Genomic DNA, 15805 nt, shown 5'->3' with positions numbered 1-15805 from the left:
AGTTGGATCAATGAGGTCAGACACCTTTGTCAGCAGTTGGTTCTCGCCATTAGCACATTACATGCGTCAAATCCACGCATCACAGCGTCTCGCCTTTTCTCGGCACGGAGAGTTGTTTGATAAGATGAATTTCTCTTACATGCCATGTCTTGCTACTCCCATCATCTTGGCATGGAAATTCTAGATTTCAACAACCAACATGCTTTAATATGGATTTCATCGAATGGTTACCATTTCTAAATCCAATTTTGGTCCGGAGGTTATCATTTGTGTGGAATTTTTCTATCATTTACAAATCTATGCAGTACCCAAACATGACTTTTGTATTCGAAGCTCAAATTCAACCAATTGAAATCATCTACTAGTATTTAATATTTAAGTCCCTCTAAAATTATAGTGTACAAAAATATGTTGCACAACAAGCTACTCTATAGTTGTGAAGCACAACACGGTGACAAGGCATGGTGTTAGTGTCATCTATTGGCCGCAGAAGAATCATCATCCAATCTTTTTTTTTTGAGAAACGTAGTACAAACGCAGACGTTCACACACGCACATACACTCAACCTTATGAAGGTACACACGCACACCCTACCCCTATGAGCACCTCCGAAAGACTGAACCGGTAAATGTGAGCACCCACGTCAAGTTTAGGACTTGAATCTGGGTGGGCCGGTTCCACCACAGCGAACCACACCACTTGAGCTAGGCTCAGTTCACTATCATCCAATCCAATTGTGTAGCAATGATCCATGTTGTAGAAAAAGAAGGTCAGTCTACGGACCCGCATCAGCGATCTCTGAAGATTGTCATTTGATGGCGTCTGATTTCATCACGGTGCGTTTTGGGCATTGACCCCCCGGGCCCTGGGGAGGCAAACATGGGGGCAGGCTGCTTGTCCAGGCATCTAGGGAAGCAAGACATACCATGGTTTATTGGTCGGATCTTGGCTTGATGGTCCACCAATTTTCCTTGTCACTCTAGTTTAATTTGATATGTGCCACTACAGTTTTAGCGAATCTGAAAAATGCCACTACAACTCTCGTCATATGAAAAATGCCACTGCGATCGCATCTTTCAACTCTAGTGGCATTTTTCGAAGAATATGCAAATTTTCAGTGGTAAATTTGAAAAAAAATGAAAATTGCAGCGACATTTCTTGAATTCTTCATTTCCATGTGTAATATGACAATAGTTTTGCCAAAAAAGAGTAGCTGAAATCAAGTCATAGTACATGCTCCTAACCGACTCTTGGGCTCGGAGGCGATGTGAGTAGAGTGCAAGGTTTAAGTTTTAGGGTGAAATATGCTTAATTATGGCACTCCCTCCGGTCGGAATTACTTGTCGAAATATTACATGTATCTAGACACGTTTTACACATAGATACATCCGTATTTGGGCAAATTTGAGACAAGTAATACCGGTCGGAGGAAGTACTAATTATGCTCCTTCTCTGAGTCTAAACGCACATTTATTACGACAAGCTTCTGTGAGATCCATCTTCCTCGGTGGCAGCAAGTTTTGTTTCTCACAGTTGTGTACTCGTTGCGTCCACATGTTTTTGCGAAGTTCATTATTGTCTTTTCAAAAATATAAGACATATAAATTTTGTCGATTGTTCTAGGTGCCAAATCAAGATGATTAATTCCATCATGAAACATATTTGAGTTAATTTAATATTTGACACTGCAATTTTTGTCTACTAAAAAAATCACGACAGTTCTCAATTTTCTAGAAATGCCACTACCCATTGTAGTGGCATTTTTCAAATAATCTGTAAATTTGTGGTGTTGTTTCTTTGTAGATTAAGAATTGTAGTAGCATTTTTTGAATACAAAATAATTGCAATGCAATATATCAAATTAACCCAATATATTTTTATACTATATTGATTTTTTTTACCGAATTTTATACTATATTGATTGAGTGTAGTAGTAGATGTAACTACTTTTGCTATAAGTTTGGTAAATTTGGACCGTAAAAATTTATATCTTTAATATTTTAGAACGGAAGGAGTGTATTATCTTTATTCTTAACCTAATAAATTTTGTAGGGTGCACACGTGAAGCACATGTCTAGACATGGATTTGGGCTGCCATTTGGGTACTTTTGAGCTAATCTATTTCACCAGCTGGATTATAAATGAATCTTTCAGTTCTTTTTTATAAAATATATTTTAACTTTGTTGTGAGTCAAACATCCTAAGTTCTAGAAAAATATACCACTAATTACAATGTCAAATAAGGTCTAGTGCTCCATCTGTCCAGTTTTAAAGCCACTTCTCACTCAAAACCTGATTCATAAATTCAAGACTTTTCTCACATGTATCTTTTTCATTTACATGCATTAATTGCCTTGGTTTCTATTTAAGCATTAACTAGCAAAAGAACCCGTGCGATGCTACGGAACAACGGAAAGTGTATCAAGCACGAGCCGGTGGAGGCGAAGTCTGGACATTTATTTTTCGATTGAATTGATTTCCATACTGAGATTGATACCGAGATTTTTTGTTTGGGTTCGGATTGATTTCCATACTGAGATGCATACGAAGAATTTTGGATTTCATGCTAAGGAGATTGATTTATTTTAGAACTGTTCGTATTATGTTGTGACAAATTTGGACCGTACAATAACTTTCGGTAAATCTAAACCGTAGAATTTCTGCTACTGAAATCGTGAATAAGGCGGGAGGAAAATAAAATAAGGGGCAGTGGCATATTGATTGTAATTTTAACGAAGTTAACCGACCAACACCGACCAACGGCGTCCACCCATCACCACCGATTCCAATTTAATATATTGTAATAGATAATAAATAATAGATTACTTTGCGTGTAGTCATTTTTGCTTTGGTAGTACCGTCATTATACTTTGGTATCGGTGCTTTATCTTGATATCAGTGTCTTTTAATATTAAATCTACATCTATTATCTCTTTCTTTTCTACGTCTTGGTTATACCCTTTTTGAAAAGAGGCTTCTAAACCACCCGACGAAGAGAGTCCGAAGATAAAACTAATTTATAATTTATGAATGTTGATACGTTTTCTTTAAATTCACTCAAATTTAGGTCAGCCAAGTAGTAGTACCGTTTTATCGGGAAAAGAAAGATGGAGCGTTTGCATCCTTGTTGTCCCAATCCGTTACCTATTTGCATCGACGGTGACAACGACGAGAAGGGTTGATCCGTCGTGGGCATTGCCAGGGCAGACAGCTCCCCACTGACGCACCCACCGCGGCGAAATAGTCAATCGGAGTCCGCTCCTTCCCCGCGTCAACTCCGCCGTACGCTCGCACGCACTCCCCCTAAGCAACCACCACACGCGTCAAATCCACCCCACAAAGGCACAACCGCCTCGCCTGCTCCTCCTCGGCTCCTCCTGCTCCAGTGCTCCTCCCACCTCCTCGCACCGGGCGGCCATGGGTGGCTCCTCCTCCAGCCGCCGCCGTCGCGACGACTACTACCCGGCCCCGCCCCTCCACCACTACTCCAACTACCCGCCGCCTCCGCCGCCGCCGCATCACCACCACCACCCGCCTCCCCCGCCGCCGCCACACCACCACCACCACCATGGCCCTCCCCCTCCGCCGCCGCCGCACCACGGGCCCTCCCCCTCCGCCGCGGCGTACTACTACCACCACCACCATCCGCCGCCCCCGCACGCCTACCACGGCCCCTGGCATCCCGCGCCCCAGCCGCCGCAGCCGCAGCGTCCTGCGCTGATAGGGCCCCCGCCGGAGTTCGTGGGGCACCAACAGGCGCTGAAGGTGAAGAACGATATCAACCTGCGGAAGGACACCATCCGGCTCGTGCCTGACGCCAACGACCCTGACCGCCGCCTCGTCTCCTTTACCTTCGACGCGGTCACCGATGGCAGGTGAGGTTGGGTCGCGGTTGCTGTGTGGAACGCTGTGATCAGGGTTAGATTTGTTTGGCAGACCTAAATTTCGTAGGTAGCTACTGCTTACTGGCAGTTGACATGTAGGGCTTGTTTGGATCGTGACCTGACGTGTTTCTAGCCTGGCCTGATGTCAGCCGGACATGTGACGGCAAGATGTTTGGTTTGCATCCATCCAGGCAGCGTGCGCCTGAGTCAGACCAGCAAAATCGGTGGCCTGAGCACGCCTGGCTTGATCGCTGCTAACTCGCCTGACCAGGCAGCAAATTTTGTCAGGCATGTTGTCCAGGACTCCAACCAAACAGCCTCGTAGTGTTCCGTTCACCAAGGAGGGATAGAGATGGGAATTTAGGGAAAACTCTTGTTGGGAATTTAGGGAGTAAAAACTTGGCGATGTGAAGTTCGAACTCGGCTTTGATTCAGTAAATTTTAGATATCAAGCGGTTGCTTAGTATTTACAAGTGGGGAATAGCTTTTCAATCTCGTGAATCAGTGACTTGTTATTCACCTTCATAGCAAACCTGAATCAAAGAGTAAAAAAGGAGGGAGAGATGGGCATTGCTCGAGTAGGAGTTTATGCTAAATCTCAAGTTAAAGCTCTGTAATGGGAGGGGTAATCTAAAGCTTAAGAAATCAAATGCTCCATGGAGGGTTCATAGAAATGTACATCACCTGCAATTTAGTTCCTTTTGATTTTTTAAATTCTGCAGCATAGGTAGACCATATGTATGACAGTAGTTTGAATATGTGCATGACCAATTGTCTAGTTATAAAATTCATTACTAATTTTGGGGTTGTTTTGACCTCCAACCAAGTTGTTTGATTAATTTCCAGCTACCATTATTGTTTAGTGACCATAGCTGAACTTATCCTTGTTGCAGTTTAACTATATATTACTTTGCCAAGGAAGGAAAAGACTGCAGTTTTTCTTCAGTGTATCCAGACTTGCAGGCACCAACAAAGATACCTTTCCAGAAAGGATTGGATCAAAAGTATGTCCAGCCCTCTGGATCTGGTATTGATTTGGGATTCTTTTCTCTGGATGAGCTTTCAGATACTACGGGGGAAGTATTCCCACTGGTAGTTTATGCAGAAGCGTGCCCATCTCAAGAGGAAGGTGATGATCCAGTAAAGTCCACCCGGGCACAAATTACTCTTGCTGTTATAGAGAAACATAACAATGACCTTCAAGTCAAAGTGGTCAAACAAATATTATGGATTGCCGGAGTGAGGTATGAACTAAAAGAAATTTTTGGGATTGTCAACTCCACGGAAGCTGATGTCCCTGATGCTGATGATGATGGAATGGGGAAAGAATGTGTAATTTGCTTGACGGAGCCAAGGGACACTGCTGTTTTTCCTTGCAGGCATTTGGTAACTACATACTTCACTTTAACATATTACCTTTCTCATTTGCCAGATCTCACCTACATTACTTTAACGTTGTTGCCTGTTTGATCCTGTCTTGTACAGTGTATGTGCAGTGAATGTGCACAAGCTCTAAGGCTTCAGTCAAATAAATGCCCCATATGCAGACAGCCTGTTGAGAAGCTAATAGAGATCAAAGTTAGAAGTTCTGAACCATAAAGAAGACTTTGCTGGTACGGTCATTGCTGCATTGTGTCGTTTATTGTCCATATCCTTCAAAATAGCATCGGTCTTCAAAGTGCATTGTTGTGTTGATGGTTGTGATCTAGTAATGAATTGTTAGCGCCATCATTTGACACATGAACAGTGTGTTGATTTTTCTGGTAACTCTCTAGGCGTAGCTATTAACTAGGACGATGTTAGCTGAAACCAACAATTGTCACAGTTTTCGTACCATGCCTTTTGTGAGCTAACTTTAACATTATGCATCTGTTATTCTCAACAACAAAAAAAACATTATGCATCTGTTATGTGTGGTGTTAACTTTATAGTTGTCACGATACACTAGACTTCCGCTGGCCAAGTTTCTGTCCAGTATATCTGGCAGAATAGCCTACTAAATATGAGGGCTCAGCAGTCAGCACATAAGAATAAAGCACAGTTACCTCATTCATCATAACCAACGGCACACAGTTTACTGGATCCGTAGACCTGGATACAATTCATGGAGTGTGGTACACCACCATTATGGAATTTGTAAGAAGTGGCATATTGCAAACCAAGCATATCATGTTAGCTATGGAACAATGGCATCACTATGCTGCTTAGGTTTGTCAGCCCTCACTGAGGTTAATGTAGTGAAAGATGTGTGAAGATCACTTGCAGGCCTGAACCACCTTAATGCTTTAAGGTCATTTATATACTCCCTCCGTTCCTTGAAATATGTCATATTAGCTTTCAATAATACAAGACTTTGACAACAAATTACTATGTTAAGATGTGATTTATATGGCATGAAATTAGTATCGTTAGATTCGTTATCAAAAGTACTTTATATTACTTGTGGTTTCATATCTTACGAGCCACATATTAATAGAGTAATTTTTAGTCAAAGGCTTGTCTTAATGAAAGCTAATATGACACATCTGATGCATTAGTAGATTAATTTTGGCATGGACTTGAAGTTTCGTACCACCTAGTTTTTTTTTTCTTTTGCAAGGATTTGTAACGCCAAGTTGGTGAAAATGTGCAGTAAGTCGATGCGGTATGGCGCATTCCGTGATTACGCGGCTAGTACTTCACATAAAGATGTCAATTAGTTAGGTGGACTGTTTTATGTATTTTGCTGATATGGTCTAAGCTATGGATTTAGAGAGAATGCTTTCCTGAGTGGGAACAAATGCCTGAAATATCTAAACCTGGCAGGACTTGTTATTTTGCTCAATCTGTGGCTTACTTAGATAATGTTTCACTCACATCTTTGAACATACAACATAAGGATTCACGGAAGAGACTACATAATGGAAGTAGTGTGCCTTTTATTGTGCGAGTTAGCAGGGTTAATAAAGGCAGCCAAAATAAGGGTATGTTCGGTTCATGCCAATTCATGCATTATATTCTTGCCAACAATTGGCTAGATTCCTTGGCCTCTCGTTCGCCAAAATTTTGGCATAAGTTATGAAGAGAATGTGGGGGTGTGTGGGCAATATTCCATGGTCAACCAGCCAACATTTTGGCAACCAACCAAGTGGAGGCTTGGCAAGGCAAAGTCTTGGCATCATTTTACATTCCCTACATTGGTACCTCCAAGTATACTAAAGAAACTATCTGGAGTATTTCACATTGTAGAAAAATTAAGTGAATTTCAACCATTCAAAAATAACATCCATTTATTTTTTGTTTATTTCAGCTTGCAAGTTGGGCCGTACTTTGAGGATCTGTGAATAATAAGCTGAAACGGTGGTGTATGGTAAGCCGTAAGCTTCATAAGCTCCTGCTGTTTCTGATGAACCGGGCTTCGGGAAAAAAAATGACAAAAGTGTAATTTGTTGGGGTGTATAAATACGTGAATTGTACAGTCCATGTCCAAAAATCACAATATACATGTTCTGAGCTGTGACACTGAGGTTGCGCATGCAAACATGTATAAGCAGTCTGCTCCGTGTATATAAACTTGGATTTGGCTCAACTACTTGCATCTGCATTCCAGAACATGCAGCTACTTATGCTCAATTCCTTGCTTCAATTGTATCGTGAACTAGAACAAAAATATTGAAATATTTGTATATCATATATGTTCGTACTACTCCCTCTGTCCAGGAAAGGATGTTGCGTGGCCGTTTTTCTGAAAAGCCCCTTCACAAATTCCTGACAAACAGAATACTCCAGCTTCTTCTCCTGTCTCGCCCGTCCCCCTGCCACTCCGCGCCGGCCTCGCTTGCCGGCGCCGCACTTCCCCCACATGCCTCCTCCCGCGGTTCAGACGGCCACCACGCTTGCGCTGCCCTTCTCCCCCGCGCTGCTCCCCCGCGATGTCCATTGAAATCTGCCACCTTTCTCCTCCCGCGATTCGGACGGCCACCGCCTGCACCGCCCTTCTCCCCCATGCCTGTGCCGCCCTTGATCCCCCGCGCTGCTCACCCGTGCTGCTCCCCTGCAATTTCCATCGAAATCTCCACCTTTGTGCTGCAGTGCAACGTGAGGTGGAAGATTTAAATCTTCCACCCTTGTCCTCCATGGCGGGCGGCGGCGCAGATACGAAGCCATGCGCAGAAGCTCGGCCTTACTGCAGGGCTGCCACCGCAGCACCCGATTCGAAGGCTCGGCGTGGCGCAGTTGCAGAGTACAGAGGGCTCGCCGGTCGTGAGCGGCGCGGTTCCAGGTCCACCGGGTGTTCTTCTTCAGAGTTCCATCGGGTGGAGCTGCCCCGGCCTTCTTCCTTCGTCCAATGGTAAGCGTAACTGCCTCATACGGAACTCTGAAACTAGCTAGTGTTCTGTCTGAACAATGTGCAACTCCAAATTGCAGCAATGAGCCTTTTCTACTCCGGGAGTATACATGTTTACGATTAGGGATTTAACATGACAGATTAGTCCAAGGAATAATGTTCTGACAGCTTGTTACTACTCTGTCTAAAATAGCTGGTTGTTTGATTGGTTTTTGTGTTCTGAATCTGCATTAACCTAATGTTTACAAGCCTTTGAAAACTGAATCTGCTGATTGATTATCCTTGTTTTTGTGTGGATGTGGAATTGCATCTTTTTACAAGCCTTTCTATGGCTAGTTTCTGCTGATTGATTATCCCTGTTTTTGTGTGGATGCGGATTTGACATAATTTCTGCTGCATGTCTTAACCGAAAGAATTCTGCCTTTTGAAAACTGAATCATTGATGGGAATAATGTGTTGACGCCAGTGGAAACATTACAGAAACTGAATCATTGTGTGGATGTGGTTTCTGCTGCTGCATCCTTGCTTTTCCTATGGCCAGGGAATAATGTGCTGACAGTATATGGTTTCTTCACCTCTCATTTGCATTTTAATTTCATTTGAGTGATGTCCATTACAGGAATGCCCAAAAATATGTGACACTAGTAGCTGGTATTATATGTCCAGAGTATTTTGTCAACATCCAATTGCAGCATTATCTGCCATCGATGATACATTTCTGATTTAGAAATATAACTCATTTCTGGTGTTGTAGGAGTATAATGCTTTGCACTTTGTGTGGTTACCATTAGCACTTTGTGTGGTTACCATTAGCAAATGTGTACTGTTAGTATGGAGTAAATCAGTTTCATAATTAGATTCAATGTACAGGAAGAAGCTAAATTACCGAGAACATTTCTTCTGTGTGCAGCCCATTTTTGCGGTAGACATATTTCCTTTGCATGAACATAGATTCTTATCTGACATAAAGAAAGGAAAAAGATAGAGAAGTGGGATAAGATATTTCAGAACAAGCTATTCCGGCAATGCTGGAGATATTTCAGAACAAGCTATTTCAGGAGTAAGAAATTTTCTGAACTGGAGATAAGTTGTTGTCTGTTGTCTGTCCAAAATTCAGGGAGTAAGAAATTTTCTGAACTGGAGATGAGTATTGATCTTAATTGACAGTCATGTTCTGAACTGGAGATGAGTATTGATCTTAATTGACAGTAATGTTCAGGTCCTTTTTGGAAGAAGCTACTGTACTCAAAATTCAGTTAGCAGACTAGTCAAAATAAATTCAGTTAGCAGACTACTCAAAATTGAAGCACAATCTGGAAGAGGAACAGGAACAGGAGTAATATCATTCAGTGTCAGTTAAGTAAATCAAATTAAATTCAGTTTGCTGCTATGTTGAGTGTTAACATTGATCTGAACATTGTAAACAGACACCTAGTCCAAAATAAAATTCAGTCAATATTATAAACAGCCATATACTCCTATTATCTGGATTTTCAATTTGTTCTGAATTGTTAATTTCTTCCCCTAAATTCTGACCTCCTTGTACAACTGAATTTGCACTGCTCTGTTCTTCAGCAGGTTCAACAGGTTCAGGAGTAAAAGCAGCAGGTTTTGTAGGTTCCGGCGCACCAGGTCGAGGAGAAGCAGCGGCGAAGCGGAGAAGAGGAGGGCCAGCGGCTCAGCAGGCGGAGCAGCAAGCCGCGCGCGCAGGCAGCCAGTCCGGCGGCGAGGCGCTGTGGAGCAGCAAGGCGCTCGCAGGCAGAGAGCAGGCGAGCGGCGAGGCGTTGTGGAGGATCAGAGGCACAACGGAGCAGAGGGAGGCGACCGCCACGATCCCAGATCACGAGAGCAGCGGGAGGCCGGTGGGAGCGGATGGTTGCGCGAGGGCAGCGGGGGGCCGGCGCGAGCTCGGGCGGCGCGAGGGCAGCGGGAGGCCGGCCGGGCGTGGGCAGCGGGAGGCCGGCGGGAGCTCCAGCCGTGCGAGGCCAGCGCGACGGCGACGGACAGTCAAGATTTCAGTTTGAATTTGAGATATGAATTCAAAATTTCAAATTCAAGGGACATTTTTGCAAATTTTCGTTTGAACTAGAAGGTGGGGTAGTTGCGACATCCTTTCCTATACGGAGAGAGTACATGGTTTACTTGTGCAGCTATGAAGTTGCTCAATCGTTTTGGAAAACAGCACATCCTCTCGAGTTTGGTGCTTCGAACACAATTTCACGTATCTCTGTGTTGAAAAAAGGTTAGATCGAGGGCTTTTCATTGCAAGAAGATGGCACACCTTTTTTCTTGCAATGCTGCTGAAGGCCGGGTGCCGACTGCCGACTGCCCATAGGCGGTGCTGCTACGAAGAGGCCGCAAACACGAACGGTTCGCCCAGGCCAGCGACAGCCTACACAACGTGCACAGCCTCTCTACTTGTCGCTCGTCGGTATCCACGGCGGCGCACGTACGCACGACGTCGCTGTCCGAGTCCAACCAACGGCCGCGCGCCCACAGAGCGCGGGTGACGGCAGCCACACACGCGCACGCGCGCGGGATCACCAGTCGTCCCTCCCGTCCAAAACCAAACTCCCTCAACACGCTCCTCTTTACATACATACATACATACATGCTCGCCGTACACCACCAGCAGCCGTACGTACCCGCCAAACTGCACTGCACACACAAAATGCAGCAGTAGCGATCCATGGGTGCAGGGGGGCGCTAGTGGCCTCGGACTGCTGCCCCACCACACCACCTAGTGGGTCTGTGGGGAAGAGATTAAGGAGCAGGTGGACGTGGAGCGCGGCCAGCCTTTGCTTAGCCCGATCGCGCCATTCGGTGGTTCGTTCATTCGGATAGGAACCGGGGGGCAGCAGAGGCCCCCAGGCCCAGCCCATGATGGGAACCACTGTTCCTATCCTGTACGTGGATGGAAATGGAATGGAAGCACACCGGCTTTGGATTGGATCTCGCATCTCCCTCTCCCATGATTAGCAGCACCACCTCGTCTGGCAACTGAAAAACAGAACAGTAGTAGTACGACACCTAAATGCGCTCTGGCGGGTGTACTTAGTACTGCCTCCGTTTAATAATGCTATCAAGAAAGGAGGAGATATAGCCAGACGTGACATGCGACATGGCCAGCCTTTCGGGAATAGTGCTGCGTTTGGATCAGTACAGCCTGCTGCTGATGCAGATGCAGTCATTCGCAGGTGCAGAGAGAAAAAGGAAAGCGGGTGGGGACAAGGAGCCCCGGGCCCCAGTACGTGCCCCCAGAGAGCTGAAAGCAAGGACGCCGCCCACCCTGGCGGCCATGTGGGCAGGCAGAGCCAGCGGATGATGCGGTGCGCGCGGCCGGACTGGGCTGGGCACCCCAAAAATCGCGATGGCTTCGGTGGCCGACTCCGCGCCGGAGCCTCCTCATCCTTTCTTTCTCTCCCCTCTCTCTCTAGCTAAGGCAAGGGATGGATAACGTCGCGCTTAACAATAACCCGGTCGCTCTCTCGCAAGCAAGCCCAGTGGGGATTAGTTGTGTCCGGTCCTCGTGCACGTCATCGCGTCGTAATTTTCTGGATTCTGATAAACGGCCGTGGATGGATTCTGCGCGTTCGAATGGTTGGTTCGACAACGAAACGATTACGGCTCGGGTTTCGTACTATCCGTCATTTCTGTCGGACCAGAAACGGGTACTAGTACTAGTCTCAGTAGCTTATCGGCAATTGTGATAAGCTCGGAAGCCGGCAGCTCCTCTCTCTGAAACTTGATCCCCACATCTTCTTTTCTCTCTCTGAAACTCGACCCCTACCTTTAGAGAGGGAAGAAAGCTGCACGTGCTGACAGGCGGGCCCCCGTGTTCTCGTGATGTGGGGGCGCACTTCACCACCGCAGAGACCAGATTGGAGAAAGAAATGTGCATTCGTGGGACCCACGACCTTTCCAAGCAGGGATTGGCCAACTGCTCTACCGGTCCCACCCAGCCATCCCCAAACCCCGAACATGCACCAAAAATCTATCTTATTAAAGCGGCTCCTCTGAGTCCGAGCTCAGCAGAGACGCAAACAATCTGTTCCGTTTTTCCCTGCTCCTACTCTCCTCTGCTGGTTGCCACCGCTCTCCAGCTCCCGGCCATCTCAAGCTAGCTCAAACACGCAACGGAGATACAGTAAAAGAGGACGGATTGAGAACAGGAAGATGGAGGTGGAGATGCAGCTGGACGACGACGTCTTCTTCGCGGAGCTCAGCAAGCGGATTTCGCTCCTCATCACCGACGACGACGAGGCCGATTTCGGCTCCGCGCAGTTCCCCGCCTCTCTGCCCGTTCCGGTGAGCCGCCCTTCCCTTTCTCCCTTGCTATATCTGATGCCCATTTTCTCCGCCTGCATGCATGCATGGATGCTTTGTGACTTATGAGCTAGCTATGCTTCTGTAATTAGGTTTCTTGCGGCTTTCTTCGATCTCGGTAGTTAGTTGGTACTAGTACTATAACTACTTGGTTGTTGCAGCACGACCACACACACGCACAGCGCAGGACCAAATCGAATCGAACCAAACCAAACTTCCTTTTCCTTTTAACCCGATTGAAAGCGCAACAGCTGCTGAGGAAGACAAGGCCATCTTGCGAGCAGCAGTCTCTCCATGTTCGTTGGTTGGCTGGTCTTCATGTTAAGATTTCAATTAGTGTTACCAGCTAGCAACCTCATTAATTCGCATCTTGGCACCACGCACAGGCGCTGCGTGTTGTTTGTTCCTTCCGCGCTGTGAATTACTGCTCTGTTCTAAAATACTCTCTCATATAGTATTATTCTTTTTACATGCATAATACATACTCTTATGTTTTTCCATTATATGCGTGGCGTATGGTTCGGAATGGAGGATACTAATCTAATTAATTAGGATGATCGATCGAGTGGCTGCCTGTCGCTTGCCCAGTTGCATGTGCGTACGCGCAGAATTTTTGGAGGATAAGCATCAGCCAGCCAGAAGCTACATGGGCGCCTGTGTATCTTTCATGCACACGTCAGAGGGAGCCGGTGCATTAAGAGGAAACAAAAGACCTTTTGTATGAAATTGACCATTTAGACAAGTTAGCTTTGCTATTGCCAAGGTCTGCTTCGGTGGGCCCCTAAGGCCGGCGAAGGTAGACAAGCTAACACTAATTAATTCCACCAAAATTCTCAAAGAGATATACTTTGATAGATATATACTGTTTCCTTGTGGTAAAGTTTCGTTTGTTCCGGGTCCGATCATGTCCTAATCAAGTCGGCTAGATTGATGAACAAATGACAAAACTAGGTTCATTTAAATGCGTCCACGACTAGGATTACGAGTGTAGCACGTACTTTCCGCCTTCGCCTGCAGTGAGAGCACAGATTTAGAACAACGACTAATTACTCGAACTGCTCTAATCCAGACGCGTAGCTTAGCTACGCAAGGGCCCACCTTACCTTAATATGTGCAGTGGTGCTATTCGATCAGAGATCAGATCAAACCACAACCACGTCCCTCTCATTAGCCATTCCTGAAGTGGAAACTTGCAAGGTACGCCTTCCCCACCACCACTGGATGGCTGTAGACGATCCGCGTCTCTACCGATGTCCCCCTCGCTACGTACGTGTCCTCCGCGTGACAACAGGCGGTGCTTAACCCGTACGTAGATCGACGCTCAAGATCAATTAACCCCCAGGCCGGATGATGCCCTGACAGCTCTAGTAATTAATCCTTGATTGTTTTATTTACCGTCGCCCATACGTACACGGTGCTAATTATATGTGCATGGTCGTCGTCACTCCCCTCGCATGATTGCCAACAATCAAATTGTTTTTTTTTAAACTACCAATCGATGGGAACACTTATCATGTTGCAGACGACCAAGTGATCGATGTTGCTTGGACTTTTGCTTACCCCCTTCCTCAATCCTTATTGCTTGCACACAAACACATCATCATGCCACTCGTACCTCCCATGTTTCTCTTTTTTTTTTTGTCCACTCTAAATATACGATGTTTGTAATATGTTTATTCCTTATATGATTTGCTATGTCAGACAAGATCTGGCGTCAGTGCTGAAATGAAATCTTTGCATGCACGCAAGTTGCCATGAGTTAGCACCTAGGAGCTCGCTAGCTAGCTACAGCTATTATGTGCCGGCGGATTTCAAAATTTCTTTCAAGTAAATAAAGTTTGCGCGCCAAACGCATGCATGTAGATGCATGATCCCACCGCATCACATCATGTGCGCCCCCCTGCATCAGCGCGACCAATTAACGACGCTAACAGCTAGCGATATCTGATTGGAATCACGCAGGGTTTCTCCATGGCGCCCCATGTGCCGCAGGGGGCTTCGATGTTGGCGCCACCGGCCTACACGTTGTTCCACCACGCCGCCAGCTACGGCGCCGCCGCCGCCAACAACAACAACAATAGCGCCGCCGGTGACATTGGCAGAGCGTGGCAGCAGCAACAACAACAACAGTGCGGCAGCAAGGGCACCGGCGTGTTCATCCCCCGGTCCACGTCCGGCTCGGCGCACTCTAAAAGGAAGGGCAGAAACTGGAGCGGCGGATCCAAGGCTGCCGCCCACAAGGCGCGGGCGGCGGCGGCAGCGCAGACGGAGGCCGCCGCTGTCGCAGCAGGCACGTCCGCAAAGAGACGTGCCTGATTGTGACTAGCTACTCATAAAATGATCAAGAAGGCAAAAAAAAAAAAGCAACCGATTAACTAGCTCCAGGTGCAGAGAGTTCTCTAAGGGATTGGATTAATTAATTAATATGCTTAATTATGTAGCATTATTACATTATTATATGGGTAAATAAACATTGTTGCTCCCAGGGTTAAGTGTGTAATGTAAGAGCCCTAGGGAGGCAGGGGAGGAGGAGCCGGGAGCACCACACTAATAAGCTGTTTTTAGAGAGTACTGCCCCTCCCAAATTGAACTGTATGTATAGTATGCTGTCGTCCATGTGGTGCTGCCGTGGTTTTCTTGGCTGTATTAATTAATAAATATTTTTTGTGTTTTTCCTTCTCTCTCTGTTCACTTTTTTTTCCTGTAAGATTGATTGATAATACTAAACGTAGTGCTCATTAGTACTCCTCTATTCTAGTTGTACTGTATTAATTAAAGAATGAAACGGGTAATGATTGATGCGAGTGGATGCCTTGCCTTGCGCTGCGGATGCATTATTTTCTCCGTTGGATTCCGCTGTCGTTCATGGAATGGAATCATAGATGCAGGCCTTGGAACTCGTAGGTAGATCTGGAATCTCCTAGGCCCTTCGTGTAACATGGGGACTGGAGAGATTACGTTTGGGATCTCGCGCGGTGCGGTAGTTGGTGTCCCTCCCACAACTCAGGTTCCGGCCGGCTCAAGGTTTTGTCCATCCAATGCCTGATTAAGGTACCTCCAGCTTGAACTCGGGATGCGCCCTGTCAGCCCTGTGCTGTGTGGATACGGGCAGATTTAGGTTTAGGCAAAGGTCAACTGATGTCGGGAGGCATTACAGACTGGTTATTACATACGGAGTACAGAGCACATACATACATGCATGCAGTAACGGATTGTCGAGGCACGGTTGTGCATGCAAGCGCAACCATGCCCCACAGGCAGAATCTC

At 46.0% G+C, this 15805-nt stretch overlaps 2 protein-coding genes and 1 non-coding gene across 5 annotated transcripts; 2 read left to right on the top strand and 1 right to left on the bottom strand.

Annotated features, from left to right (window-relative positions):
* Positions 1–1312: 1312 nt before the first annotated feature.
* MIR1135 (microRNA MIR1135) lies at positions 1313–1450 on the bottom strand. Its single transcript, NR_126836.1, has one exon. It is a non-coding gene; the product is annotated as a microRNA MIR1135 (primary transcript).
* A 1774-nt stretch (positions 1451–3224) lies between these two features.
* LOC100829291 (probable E3 ubiquitin-protein ligase LUL4) lies at positions 3225–10480 on the top strand. Of its 3 annotated transcripts, none has more exons than XM_014899532.2 (4): positions 3225–3876; positions 4779–5271; positions 5371–5498; positions 7175–7570. In XM_014899532.2, the coding sequence occupies exons 1-3, from the start codon at positions 3419–3421 to the stop codon at positions 5482–5484; spliced, it is 1065 nt and encodes a 354-aa protein (XP_014755018.1). In that variant the 5' UTR covers positions 3225–3418; the 3' UTR covers positions 5485–5498; positions 7175–7570. The 3 variants fall into 3 exon arrangements, with proteins under 3 accessions (XP_014755018.1, XP_014755021.1, XP_014755020.1); XM_014899535.2 differs by lacking the exons at positions 3225–3876; positions 4779–5271 and adding exons at positions 9422–9567; positions 9791–10480 and having other exon boundaries at positions 5475–5498; positions 7175–8215; XM_014899534.2 differs by lacking the exons at positions 3225–3876; positions 4779–5271 and adding exons at positions 9422–9567; positions 9788–10480 and having other exon boundaries at positions 5475–5498; positions 7175–8215.
* A 1748-nt stretch (positions 10481–12228) lies between these two features.
* LOC100828992 lies at positions 12229–15217 on the top strand. The gene is made up of 2 exons (XM_003568468.3): positions 12229–12520; positions 14501–15217. Exons 1-2 carry the CDS (start codon positions 12389–12391, stop codon positions 14852–14854), a joined length of 486 nt encoding a protein of 161 aa, XP_003568516.1. The 5' UTR covers positions 12229–12388; the 3' UTR covers positions 14855–15217.
* The last annotated feature ends 588 nt before the right edge of the window (positions 15218–15805 follow it).

Source organism: Brachypodium distachyon, chromosome 2 (assembly GCF_000005505.3).
Source record: "Brachypodium distachyon strain Bd21 chromosome 2, Brachypodium_distachyon_v3.0, whole genome shotgun sequence".
In the NCBI taxonomy this organism is placed as follows: Eukaryota; Viridiplantae; Streptophyta; class Magnoliopsida; order Poales; family Poaceae; genus Brachypodium; species Brachypodium distachyon.
The sequence above is the reverse complement of the archived record's forward strand: the minus strand, read 5'-3'. Positions and strand labels throughout refer to the sequence as shown.